We start from the raw sequence: 13,613 nt of genomic DNA, 5'->3' as shown, positions 1-13,613 counted from the left end.
TCTAATTTCTGGAGGAACTGCTGCACCATTTTCCACAGCGGCTGCACCATTTCACACTCCCCAACAGTGAGCAAGGGTCCCAGGGTCTCTGCCTTATTGCCAGCACTTGTTATTTTCTGTTTGTTGTACAGTAGCCATCCTAATGGGTGTGAGGTGGTATCTCACTGTGGCTTACAGTAGTTGCATCTTCCTAATGATTAGTGATGTTGAGCAGGTGCTTATTGGCCACTCCTGTAATTATTTTTATTATGCTTTTTGTTTTTTTTGTTTTGTTTTTTTGAGACAGAGTCTTGCTGTGTTGCCCAGACTGGAGTGCTGTGGCACGATCTCGGCTCACTGCAACCTCCGTCTTCCAGGTTCAAGTGATTCTCCCGCCTCAGCCTCCAGAATAGCTGGGACCACAGGCACACACCACCATGCCTGGCTACCTTTTGTGTTTTTAGTAGAGATGGGGTTTTACCATATTGGCCAGGCTGGTCTCAAACTCTTGACCTCAGGTGATCCTCCCGTCTCGGCCTCCCAAAGTGCTGGGATAACAGGCGTGAGCCACCACACTTGGCTTATTATGTTTTATTAACATATCTGTTCACAACAGATTGGAAGTGAAACAAACAAGCCAGTGTTATACACAGATCTCTGGAGAGGCGCTGGTTGTCTGGCACTGTGGGTGTCAAGGATGAGCAGAAGCCTGGATAATTTGGGGATCAGGAGGGAGGGGGATTGGCCAGTGCCATTTATAAGTCACCTCACCCCCTAAAGGGATCCAAGGGAGGGCCTGCTATTTCTGCCACCCTCCAGCCCAGGCTGGCACCTGTGCAGCTGTCATGCCCCTTTCAGCTACATTTAAATGTTGGAAGTTCGAGTTACCTACATGATCTGAAATTGCAGCTGGTGACCTTTCAGTAAATGCCAAAGTTCTTTCAGGGCACACAACAGCGTGGACACATGGGGCGTCTGGAAGGCCCAGAGGAAAGGGGGGGCAGCATCCAGCTCATGCTTTTTTCAGGGCCACTGATGCATCGGTGACCACAGAGCTATTTATGGGCTTGCTGTGCTTGGTGAAAGGTCCTCACAGGCCTGGGCGGAAGTAGTAAGGACAGAGTCTCTGAACAGGAAGGCAGTCTTAGGGCAGGCAGTTCATAGGGCGGGGCCCCCACCTGAAGGCTAGGATCTGGGCTGTGACTCTACAGTACTAGCTGAGGGCATATTCTCTGTTAGCAAAACTCTGTTAGAATGCTTTCCATGCCCCGTCTCCAGTGATCCCAACAAACGCTCTTTCATGAAACCTCAGCATTTCTGCTTCCAGCATGGCAGATCCTTTAGAGTATCTGCTCAGCCCACGATCCCCATCTTAGAGAGAAGTGTGCCCTGCCCATAAAAAGAAAACCCAGGGCCACGTTTGTCTTATATGACCCGGGTCTACGGCTGCAGCTAACTGGACACAAGCTAAGACAGTCAGGTTTTCTCCAGGGAACTTGGTGTGAGACGTGGAGACACAGTGGATTGGCTGACAATGCCAGGACGGACTAAGGGTGTGTCCTCGGGGTTAGGAAAGCAGTGGGTGCTAGGTTTCATGAGAGTCCCCTGAAGCTTTCCAACAAATTGCCTTTCTGCTTTAGCAGAATAAATGGGTTTCTGTTACCTACGATGAAAATGGCCTTGACTACAATAGATATTACAATTAACATTTTGCAAATGAAGAAAGGGAGACTCAGAGAGGTTAAAAATATTGCCAAGTTTGGTCTAGTCTAGTCAGGATAGCCTATGTTATGGTGCAGCAATGAATAAACCTAAAATCCCCACGGCTTAGCACAGCAAAGGTTTGTCTCTCCTTCCGGTCCCAGGCTGACATCAACAGGGCGGTGGCTCAGGCCTCCAGGCTCCTGCCACGTCATGAACCTGTACAAAAATGCATGGCTTCAGAGGAGGACCCACCGTAATGTAGGTGATCTAGGCTCATCTCATCTCACTCCTTAATTTAATTAGATCTGCAAAGACCCTCATTCTTTTTTTTTTTTTTTTTTTTTTTTGAGATGAGCCTCGCTCTGTCACCCAGGCTGGAGTGCAGTGGTGTGATCTCGGCTCACTGCAAGCTCTGCCTCCTGGGTTCATGCCATTCTCCTGCTTCAGCCTCCCGAGTAGCTGGGACTACAGGCACCCGCCACCACGCCTGGCTATTTTTTGTATTTTTAGCAGAGATGGGGTTTCACTGTGTTAGCCAGGATGGTCTCGATCTCCTGACCTTGTGATCCGCCCGCCTCAGCCTCCCAAAGTGCTGGGATTACAGGCGTGAGCCACTGCGCCCTGATATCTATATCTATAGATAGATATAGATATATAGATATATAGATATCAGGAAAAGGCTCCCAGACCACATGTCTCTCCCTTCATGCTTTGAGAACCAGATGCCAGCTGAGTTACAAGAAGTTTAAAACTCAACAGGTGCTTTGTGCGTCAGGGGACTTTCCCAGAGGGCAGCCCAGCTGGAGTGGGGAAATACTGGCTTTGGGTCTGTCTGGTCAGTGGACAGAAGCAGATCCAATGCTCAAGATCACAGTTTCCTGCTGGGAAAATGTGAAATGAATGGGGACCGTTTGGAGGGGAAGAAGCAGGATTCACACAGACACCTGTTTTCAGTTCCCAAGTGGAATTATATGGATAGATCCATTTTATATCTAGAGCTCAAGGGGGGGCCACAGGTGTTACTTAGTGCCTGACAGAGCTTGCCACGATCTTGGACTCTGGTCCAGTAAGACCAGGGTTAGTGGAGGGAGAAACTGTTTCTATAGAGAGTTTAGTGAGAAGCCTGCTTGCTTGCAACAAATTGCATTTCCTTAAACCCTGTTCTTGTAGTGAAGCCTTTTTCTTATGGTAACTAGACTGTAGGAACTATTAGGCTTTGTGAGTTAAGTGCCGTGCTTTTATAGAAAAATCGCCACAAGGTGGCCGGGCGCGGTGGCTCCCTCCTGTAATCCCAGCACTTTGGGAGGCCAAGGCGGGCGGATCATGAGGTTAGGAGTTTGAGACCAGCCTGGCCAATATGGTGAAACCCCGTCTCTACTAAAAATACAAAAATTAGCTGGGCGTGGTGATGGGCGCCTGTAATCCCAGCTACTCGAGAGGCTGAGGCAGGAGAATCGCTTGAACCCGGGAGGCAGAGGTTGCAGTGAGCCGAGATTGCACCACTGCACTCCAGCCTGGGAGACAGAGCGAGACTCCGCCTCACAAAAAAAAAAAAAGAAAGAAAGAAAAAGAAAAATCACCACTGGGTAACAAGTAAACCTTCACTTGGGATTCAGATGGTTACATCCATGTTTGGGAGGCCAGAGGGTCACATGCAGGTACCACCATTAAGCCATCAGCTCCCCCATTTCTAGGAAGGCGTGAGTCGCCATGTTCGGGCTGCATGGTTCCTCAGCTGCAATCCTGAACAAGGCTGAGGAATGATGGGCCAGGTCTGAACGGGACGACATGAAGGAGAAGCCGTATGCTGGCTCGCAGTGGCCAGGCTGCCTGCATTCAGGTCCCCGCTCTGCCACTCATTGGCTGGAAGCCTTGAGCCAATTACTTCATCTCTCCTCGTCCATTTTGTCATCTATAAAATGGATTATTCAGAGTATCTGATTCGTTGGGTTATTGTGAAGATTAAATGAGTTATCTAATGTTATATGCATCAGCAGTTATTATTGTCATCATCATTATTATTTGACACAAAGCAAGGGAGACTTTTTTTTTTTTTTAAGGAGGAGTAAGTTTATTTCTCCTCCATCCACTCAAAATATATCTTGCCACCAGTGGCGTTATGGAGACAGCATTTGGTTAGGGAGTGCCAAGCATTCTACAGCATTTGATGGTGAAAATAGTCACGCTTTTTATTTCTGCTATCTAGGAATGTAAGGTGCACAGCAGGTCGGGGTACTGCTGTGTGAGACAAAAGGTCCAGGTAGAGGCAATTCTCCGGACGCAGGCAGGGCAGGTGGTCACTGGGCATAGTGCTTCTCATACACCTTCAGGAACTCGAGCACGTCGTCGGGGGACCCCAAGATCACTGGCGCCCTCTGGTGAATGTCTGTGGGAATGACGTCTAACACGGCTTCCTTCCCGGTGGTGGCCATTCCCCCAGCCTTCTCCATGACGTAGGCCATGGGGTTGCATTCGTACAGCAGTCTCAGCTGGAAAACAAGACCGGGGAGCGGCCTCCTTGTATCAGACGGTATTGCGTAAAAAAGAGACTTTTCTGCAGCAAAACATGCAGAGCTGGTGGGAATTTCCAAAGGAAAGAATACTGTATTTTTCCTTCCTGTGAGGCTGTAAAAGTTTCCTCCCACCCCAGGTTGCATCTGAGACAAAACAGTTAACCATTTGGTTAAATTCAACCACTCATCAAGCCAGTGCCAGCAATAGATTACCTGATGCAAATGTGAGATAGACCACCTGCATACTGGACAGAATGACATTTTGGCAGAAGCGATCATTGCCTTCTCTTTACAGCATGGAAACTGGACTTAATGAGTGATTCTGTGTGTGTTGGATGGAGCTTGGCCTATTCTAAAAGCAGTAAAAAAAATCCACGGTGGTGTCTGGCTGCAGACATCTGGAAAGCAGATCGGCTTCTCCAAACAGTGTGATATTGTTGCAACTCTGTGTGCATTCCTTTTACGATTCTCCGAAGGCTTTTGGGTTGGAATTCAGTGTATTATACGTCTTGGCATTGACTTTTAAATATTAACTTTTTTATTCTATACCTTTTCATGCAGTCTGCCTACTGAACGACAGCTTTCTGCAGGTGTTTCCTGACTCTATTTCCACATAGGTGTCATGGCTAGTTTTGAAAAACCAAAAAAAAAAAAAAGAAGGAGCCTCAATATTTGCGTTCAGGAACAATTTCGGGGGACTTGAGAGAAAAGTGCTGGAAAGCAGGCTAACCACACAGGTTGAGATGCCCGAGGCAGCTACGGCTGGATGATGGTTTCAGTAAATAGAAATGCCTTCATTCTGGATGCCACATGCTGCAAACAGACCCAAATACATCCAAACACACAGGTTTTGTGTTTAAGGGGACTGTTGTTCCTGTTCTCCTCTTGCATTTAAAAAAAAAAACAAAAAAGGCAGCCACGCGTGGTGGCTCATGCCTGTAATCCCAGCACTTTGGGAGGCCGAGGCGGGTGGATCACTTGAGGTCAGGAGTACAGAACCAGCCTGGTCAACATGGTGAAACCCCATCTCTACTAAAAGTATAAAAATTAGTCGGGCGTGGTGGAGGGCAACTGTAATCCCAGCTACTCAGAACGCTGAGGCAGGAGAATCACTTGAACCCAGGAGGTGGAGGTTGCAGTGAGCCAAGATAGTGCCACTGCACTCCAGCCTGGGTGACGAGTAAGACTCTGCCTAAAAAGCCATCTGTCCACTGGGAAAACATAAGAAGGACACAATACTTGGGAAGGAAGCACACTGTCACCCGGGCAGAAGGAAAGCAGGGTGGCTCTGAGCGAGCGTGAGGGAGCACAGCCACCCTGCAGCCTGCTGGGAACACCATGGGCTTGGACTAGTGAGTCGGTGGTGACAGCTGACCTGAAAGCTCTAGGTTTCCCCAGAGATTCTTTCCTCCTCTAAAAGGTATCGTTTTCCAGGTAGTGGATGTTGACTCACTAGTTACCTCTGTTTTATACCTTTTGAAAGCAATCAAAGAAGACTTCTATTGAGGATACACATTTGATTCGCTGCCTTGGAAGTGAGGCTGGGTTGTTTCATTTCACTTTATGAATGGAATTCATTTTGCCCCAGCCAAGCCCTGTATCCACTGGAAGCCCTAGGACTTTCAGTCCTTGTCCTGACCATTCATTCTCTTTTGCCATAGCACTGGAAGGGCTCTCAAGAGACTATTTTTATCTTTAGTTGATATCATCCGGCTTTACCTTTAATCCACAAAAGAATATGCCACAGACACACGTAGCAACCTAGCATGGAGCGTAACAGCTAGCAAAACCTTTCTTCTTCCTAAACTAAATCGTGTGGGCTGCAAGTGAAATCTGCTCCTCACTCCCTCTCCAGGGGACACCTTTACCTTTCCATTGGGGCTCTTCTTGTTAGCGGGGTACAGAAATATCCCTCCATAGACCAGAGTGCGGTGAACATCAGCCACCATGGAGCCCACATACCGGGCCCCATAGGGAGCTGAATTATCCTGCAAATTAAGACCAGCAAGAATTAGGGTTGCAGAAAATAAGAAAGAGAGTTTTCTTGGTGTCTCCTAAGTTTCTTTGATTCCACATCCATTCACCGAGCACCTACAAGGTATGTATTTGGAGCTGTGCTAAAAAATGTGATGAGAATCCTGTTCCCAATAAATAGAAAATGGAAAAATGGAGACAGCCTCTCATCATCTCACAATAGGTCAGATTACCCACAGAAGCCCCAACGAGGGTATGGTTGATTCTGGCTATGGGGCTGAGGCAGGCATTACAAAAACTGTACCATTTAGTAACACCTTAAAGGCTGAGAAAGTTTGTTACCAAGCTAAGGAACTGGGCAGGGGTGGGAGGCAGTGTGTAATTTACAGGAGAGGAAACTGCACAAGTGTCTGCTTAGCAATGTGGAGAGGGATATGGGCCTGGAGGAGGAGCCTGCGGGAGGGAGTGTGCGTGTGTGGAGGTTGGGGGCAGGAGGGGAATCCAAGATAAGGTGAAAGGAGAGATGAGTAAGCTGGAGAGAGAGCCTGGGGCAGATCTGAGGCTCCTTGAATGTCCTGCAAACATTTGAGTTTCATCTCTAGCAAACAGCAGCCATCAATGTCTTTTTTTTTTTTTTTTTTTTTGAGACGGAATTTTACTCTTGTTGCCCAGGCTGGAGTGCAATGGCACGATCTCGGCTCACCGCAACCTCCGCCACCCGGGTTCAAGCGATTCTCCTGCCTCAGCCCCCCGAGAAGCTGGGATTACAGGCACGCACCACCACGCCCGGCTAATTTTGTATTTTTAGTAGAGATGAGGTTTCTCCATGTTAGTCAGGCTGGTCTCGAACTCCCAACCTCAGGTGATCCACCCACCTTGGCCTCCCAAAGTGCTGGGATTACAGGCGTGAGCCACTGCGCCCAGCCTATCGATTGCTTTTAAACAAAGAAAGGACAAAATCAGATATTCCATATAGAGCAAGCTCCACACTCAGCCATTTCTTCTCTTCATATTCACTAGCTTGTAACCTCTTTAGGGAGATGTCACGATGGGCACTCTCAGTCTCGAGATAACTGATAGATGTGCCTTGGGCAGGCCTAGCAAGGGGCAGACACCACTTGGCAGGCATTTGAGTGGGAGAACCACATTTCATCCCATCTGGGACCATGGACCCCAGAAGGGAAGATGTTTTACTGCCATGAATTCATTCAGTTGGTTAACTTTATTATCCTAATTTTCTTCTGCCAAGAGAAAGTAGCAAAGGCTGACATGGAGACTGATTTTTGATGTCTCAGGGTGATAATTCCAGTCCCCAGTACTGAGGTGAGAACTTCATCGTGGGCTCAGTGTAGACGGAAGCCCAATCCACTCCATCCCTGCTTCCTTTCGCCTTTAGGGTAAGTCATCGACTGACAGATTTCCACACTGCTCAGGAGCCCCACATGAGGTCCAAGGCCCTCGATCCCAAGGATCCCTTTCATCTCCAGGGGATGCCTCTGCCTCCAGAACGGCCTCTGGTGCCAGATGCCCAGACCCTTCACCACCCTCCCCGGGCCCTCACTTACTGGGGGGAACTTCTTCCTCTGGATGTACTCAGTGACGGCAGGGTCAAAGTCCTTGGCGTAGCCCTCGTTAAGGCTGTAGATTTTACCTTTCTTTTTTATCTTCACATCCTTGTCCACCAAAATGAACTCCCCGATGGCCTTTTTAGACAAGGAAGGAAAGGTGGAAAGATGACAAGCGCATTCGGTCCCCCAGGCCTGGATGAGGCGGGCGATGGGCTGGGCTACGCTGGGCTGGGCTACGCTGGGCTGGGGTCGTGGCCCACGGGCACCGCTCATCCTGGGGCCCTGCGACACCTGCCAGGCTCTCTGGGAACTGTGAATGGGGTGAGGGGAGGCAAGACAATGCTGCAGAAGCCATCGGGGTGATAACACAGACTTTCGACTTTGTTTGCAAATGATTTCAGTCAAACAAGAAAGAAACCACACAAAAATAGGCAGAGCAGACTTGTGAAACAACTGCTAAGCCTGCAAGAGAGTAAGAACCGTGTGTCCAAAGCAATATAAGATGTGTATGCCTTTACCAAACAGAAGAAAGGGTTGGTTCAGGCAGGAGGTGGGCTCTCAGGAGAGCCACCGCAGGATCAGTCCTTGAGTTACACCCAAGTGCTCAGCGCTGTTCTCGGCTTTACATTTCTACCTTGATGGGAGTTCTCCTTTTTGGGCATTGTTATAGAACAAAGTAGAACCCTGAGTTTTGAGTCTAGCGTACGTAACTTCCAATGCCTTTGCTCGCCGGCGTGCGAAGTTTTTCTCAGACTGCCTCTTCCCACATAGCCCAGGGTTAAGCTTATGCCTTTAAGCTTTAGGCTCTTCAAAGGAGATTTGAATTTGGGGGAAAAGTGTTGCAGAAGTCCTATTGCTCTGGATTGAGGATTGTTATGGGTTCCTGTGTGTTTTTGGCAAGAGGGTGATCGAGGCTCTGCCCATTTAGGAGGGGCTTGACGTTGACACAAGAGTTGAAAAGAAAAAAGGCCCACCAAAACCTCTCTACCTAGCCATTTGTTCCACAGCAGAAATTGGTTCCTACCCACATGGAGTACGTTGAAACCAGACAGACAGAGAGGGAGGGGAGAATTCACAGTGGCCGTTGAAAGGTGTCACTGGAAGTGATTCTTCTTTCTTACTTTTATGCCTTTTTTAATATTTTCAAAATTTTTGACCATGAGTATACCGGAATATTCTTTTATCATTGGAAGAAAAATAAATAAATAAATGTCTTTCAAAACACTATATAGAAAAGAAAGCCATCTCACAACAGATGCTGGGTGCAGAGTACAGGGCCCAGCCAGAGTGTCCATGGTGCAAAGGAGGGAAGTTTGTGTATGGAGACAAAGCATAAAAGCTCCCAGAAAGTTGAAGCCGCTAGAAACCCAGGTACAGCTGTAGCAGTGTTTTCAGCAGAAACCATCAGCCTGGCTTTGCAGCAAGCCCAAACAAAGAGGAAGCACTTAGCATCTCCCTGGCAGGAGGCTCAGCCCCGTCAGGCATAGCAGGCAGAAGGGCTGGAATCAAATCCCAGCAGTCTTGCATTGCGCTTCCAAACATTTAGGACTAGGAGGGCAAAAGACTGTCAAACACACAGAAACTTCCTACAGGGATGCTCTCCTGCAATCTGGAAACAAGAAGAGATTTAATGTTTTCTCTGCTTCCACCAACTCAAAGGTAACAAGAGAAGGCACCAGAAAAATGGGAAGCAGTCAGGGCCTGGCAAATCACAGTCAGCAAACATCAGTAGTGCCCGAAATTGCATCCTGGGCTCAGGTGGAACTTTGCTCTGGTTCTGCCACTAACTCCCCCACCCCACCCCTACCCAGGTCACCACAGTTGGAGACTTTAACTAGTGCTATTACCCTACCCTTGTTTATTTGTTAAGTGCCCATACTTCCAAGGAGGTGAAAGTCCACTTCCCTGACAGCCTGGGACAAAGGCAGCCTGTGTTGAGTTAGCCTTCCTACCACACACAGACCTGGCCTCACCTCCAGCAGCCTATCTCCCACAGAAGGTTCCTGTTCCCTGTCTGTTCCTGGGGTTCAGTTTGCCAGCAAAAAGCACTTTATACATAGTTCACTAATGTCACAGGAGGACATCTCTGAAAGTTAAAAAAGTTGGCCAGGCATGGTGGCTCACGCCTGTAACCCCAGCACTTTGGAAGGCTGAGGCGGGCAGATCACCTGAGGTTAGGAGTTCAAGACTAGCCTGACCAACATGGCGAAACCCTGTCTCTACTAAAAATACAAGTGTGGTGGCAGGCGCCTGTAGTCCCAGCTACTCAGGAGCTGAGGCAGGAGAATCACTCGAACCTAGGAGACAGAGCTTGCAGTGAGCCGAGATCGCGCCACTGCACTGCAGCCTGGGAGACAGGGCAAGACTATGTCTCAGAAAAAAAAAAAGAAAGAAAGACTGCACCAGTTAACTGAAGGTTTGTGTGAATGTACACAAATAAATGTGGGAGCTATTTTTGAAGAAGCAATGCCATCCACTGCTTCAGCTGGCACACCCATTCATTTCAGGAAAACAGCCTTTTGGTGACTAAAGTAGAAAAGCTAGAAATGGATACAGTTTATGGCAAACAGAATATCTACAGCCCCATCCGGTCCATAAATGCATTTTAGTTGGCCAGCATAGTGTTGCACACATGCAGAAACATTATGTTTTTTTACAATCCAGTGTTTCTTGAACCATTAATAGAAGCCTTGGCAAGGCGGGCCCCCTCTTCCCAATTGTAATTGCTGGAACTCTTCAGTTCACCCCAGTTCCACCCTTGCCCCCGGCCCTCCTTCCCCAGCACACTTCATCATCCCTATGGCCTGCCTGGACTCGAGGCATTTGGGTCATTTGAGTAACAGCTGCTCTGAGGAATTCACATTGGAACAAACACCCCCTCTTGTACTCTGAGATGCCATTTCTCACCTCCATAGTCTGCTCGGGAGGCATACTCTGTCTCTCGGTCTCCTGCCCCCTTCCCACCACACATCATCATCTCTGTCCCTCCATGGGCGTCATCTCCCACTTCCACATACCCCTGCCAATCCCCCAGACATAGCATTCGTTTGCTCACAGACACCAGCCAAGCCCCCAGCCTCCTGTGAGGTCTCTCACCGGGTCCAGCATGAAGCAGTTGACCCCACAGTCCATGGCAAGGACCAGCATGGTGGCACTGCCATACAGTGCATAGCCAGCTGCCACCAGGTTCCGGCCTGGTTGCAGAGCATCCGTCTCAGAAGGCTCATCAGTTGATTTCTAGAGCAAGAAAGAAATCAAAGAATGTTTTTGTTTTCTTTTGTGATTCTTTTTTACAGTTAAACCATTAACAGGAGGCATTCTCAAGGTGCTCTTCTAATGAAATAGGGCATCTTCCCAGAGGGGCCTTCCCCCTACACATCAGCAATATCCTGATTAGATTACCATGGCAGCCTTCCCACCAGAACCCAGATTTCCTGCATCTGGATCCCTCTTTCCAATCAGGGCCCTCCTCCAATTTTTCTAATGTGATATTCCCTCATCTCTCCACTATCAATTCCAAAAAGGAGCATGCCTTCTTGCCAGCTCCCACTAATTTAATCTTATTACAGGCATCCATCTCTTTCACCTGCCTACTCCATCTTTATTTAAACAAATTAACACTGGGCTGCAGGGCAGCCAGTCTGGGGAGGAAATCGGTTTTGTGAGCTCTTGCCGCTGCAGCCCATACTCTGCTGAGCATGTGGTCTATATCACTCACACGTCAGGGAAATTATCAGAAATGCAGAAACTCAGAATATCTCCCCAGAGTCATTACGGGGTAGAGCAGATGCTGTCCAGTGTTTTAACGGTGATGCACAGGAAGAAGCACATTTTACATCACAAACCAGTGCCCCCCCCACACACACACACCAAAAAGTTACCAAAATAATACCTACACTTAGAACGTGGCATGCACTGTAATCCATTTTTTCATTAAAAACACAGCCCACTGGGTCATGTGGTCCAGAGTTTTTCTAACACTAGGGAAGGGAGCCCCTTAAGGAGACAGCTCCTAACCACTGATTTCTTACTATTAATGATTTTCTTCTTTTTTTTTGACACGGAGTCTCGCTCTGTCGCCCAGGCTGGAATGCAGTAGTGCAATCTCCGCTCACTGCAAGCTCCGCCTCATGGGTTCACACCATTCTCCTGCCTCAGGCTCCTGAGTAGCTGGGACTACAGGCGCCCGCCACCACACCCAGCTAATTTTTTGTATTTTTAGTAGAGAGGGGGTTTCACCATGTTAGCTGGGATGGTCTCTATTTCCTGACCTCGTGATCCACCTGCCTCGGCCTCCCAAAGTGCTGGGATTACAGGCGTGAGCCACTGCACCTGGCCTGATCTTCTTTATTAACACTTGATTGACCTCTTTGGTCATCAAGATAGCCCCAAACAAATCTTTCAGCTTAACTACTCTCTGCTTGAATTAAGCAGAAATAAAAATATGCAATTTCCCGAACTTCCCTTATTCTTTTCCTAGATTCCTGCAGCTGAGCATAAGCAGGGGCATCTATATCACACAGCTGGAGAGGGAAGTCATCCCAGCAAGACATTCCAGGTAATTTCTTCCCGTAACTTTCAAAAGGGTGGCCCATAGACCACCTGCATTAGAATCACCTGGGATATTTATTAAACATGCACATTCACAGCCGGGTGTCATGGCTCATCCCTATAATCCCAGCACTTTGGGAGGCTAAGGTAGCAGGATCACTTGAGGCAAGGAGTTTGAGACCAGTTTGTGCAACACAGGGAGACCCCATCTCTACAAAAAAAAATTTTTTTAAATTAGCCAGGTATGGTGGCATGTGCCTGTGGCTATTAAGGAGGCTGAGGCTGGAGGATCACTTGAACCTGGGAGGTCGAGGCTGCAGTGAGCCATTATCATTCCACTGCACATGCCTGGGTGACAGAATGAGAACCTGCCTCTTTAAGAAAAAGAAAAGAAATGCATATTCTGGGGCTACAGCCTGGACACACTGTCAGACGTCCCATGGCGGGGCCTGAGAATCTGCATTGCATTATGCAATGTGAAGGGGTGACCTCCACACTCAAGTGTAAGAACTTCACATTCGGGCTGGGCGCGGTGGCTCACGCTTGTAATCCCAGCACTTTGGGAGGCCGAGGCGGGTGGGTCGCGAGGTCAGGAGATCGAGACCACGGTGAAACCCAGTCTCTACTAAAAATACAAAAAAAAAAATTAGCCAGGCGCGGTGGCAAGCGCCTGTAGTCCCATCTACTCGGAGAGGCTGAGGCAGGAGAATGGCGTGAACCCGGGAGGCGGAGCTTGCAGTGAGCCGAGATTGCGCCACTGCACTCCAGCCTGGGCAACAGAGCGAGACTCCGTCTCAAAAAACAAACAAACAAACAAACAAAAAACACTTCACATTCAAGCGTAAGAACTACTCATATAAATGAGAAAACCACAAACCCATTTCTTTCCACCCCTTCCCTGCCCCTCCTAGTTTTCACCTGGGGAGGTGGTTAGTTAGCTGGTTGCACTGGGTTATTTGATTCAGTTTGGTTTGTATTCACCAGACAGTGCAGTGGAGCTAAACAGAGACTAAACTTACAGTATCAAAACTTTGAGGGAATAATTCCGAGTTTTGCCAATGCACAACCTTGAAAAAGGGAATTAACAGCCTTTGTCAATATGTGCCGCCTGTCAGAGGCTCATTTTAACAATCACCAGCTTCCCTTGAAGCCAAGGACACAGTGGGTGGACTCAGGACTCTAACTCTCCTCTCCTTCCACTGCAGGCTTCGAGTAACCAGTTCTCTGCCAAGAAAGGCCTCCTTTCCCAGAGTTTCACCTCCCCCAGAACCATCCGTGCCGGCCTGTGGCAAAGGTGCAAAAGTAAACAGCCCTTCCCTGACAT

The 13,613-nt window shown here is 48.4% G+C and overlaps 1 protein-coding gene across 2 annotated transcripts in view; it reads right to left on the bottom strand.

Annotated features, from left to right (window-relative positions):
• Positions 1 to 3,726: 3,726 nt before the first annotated feature.
• FBP1 (fructose-bisphosphatase 1) overlaps positions 3,727 to 13,613 on the bottom strand; it is a 38,350-nt gene continuing 28,463 nt past the window's right edge. The window contains exons 4-7 of one of the 2 annotated variants that reach the window (XM_030800898.1): positions 10,835 to 10,975; positions 7,736 to 7,873; positions 6,065 to 6,184; positions 3,727 to 4,172 (exon numbers count right to left, since the gene is read on the bottom strand). In XM_030800898.1, coding sequence (XP_030656758.1) covers positions 3,981 to 4,172; positions 6,065 to 6,184; positions 7,736 to 7,873; positions 10,835 to 10,975 — 591 coding nt within the window. In that variant the 3' untranslated portion in view covers positions 3,727 to 3,980. The remainder of the gene's footprint in view (positions 4,173 to 6,064; positions 6,185 to 7,735; positions 7,874 to 10,834; positions 10,976 to 13,613) is intronic. The other variant, XM_030800935.1, reaches the window with a different exon arrangement.

This window comes from Nomascus leucogenys, chromosome 1a (genome assembly GCF_006542625.1).
Source record: "Nomascus leucogenys isolate Asia chromosome 1a, Asia_NLE_v1, whole genome shotgun sequence".
Lineage (NCBI taxonomy): Eukaryota > Metazoa > Chordata > Mammalia > Primates > Hylobatidae > Nomascus > Nomascus leucogenys.
The sequence above is the reverse complement of the archived record's forward strand: the minus strand, read 5'-3'. Positions and strand labels throughout refer to the sequence as shown.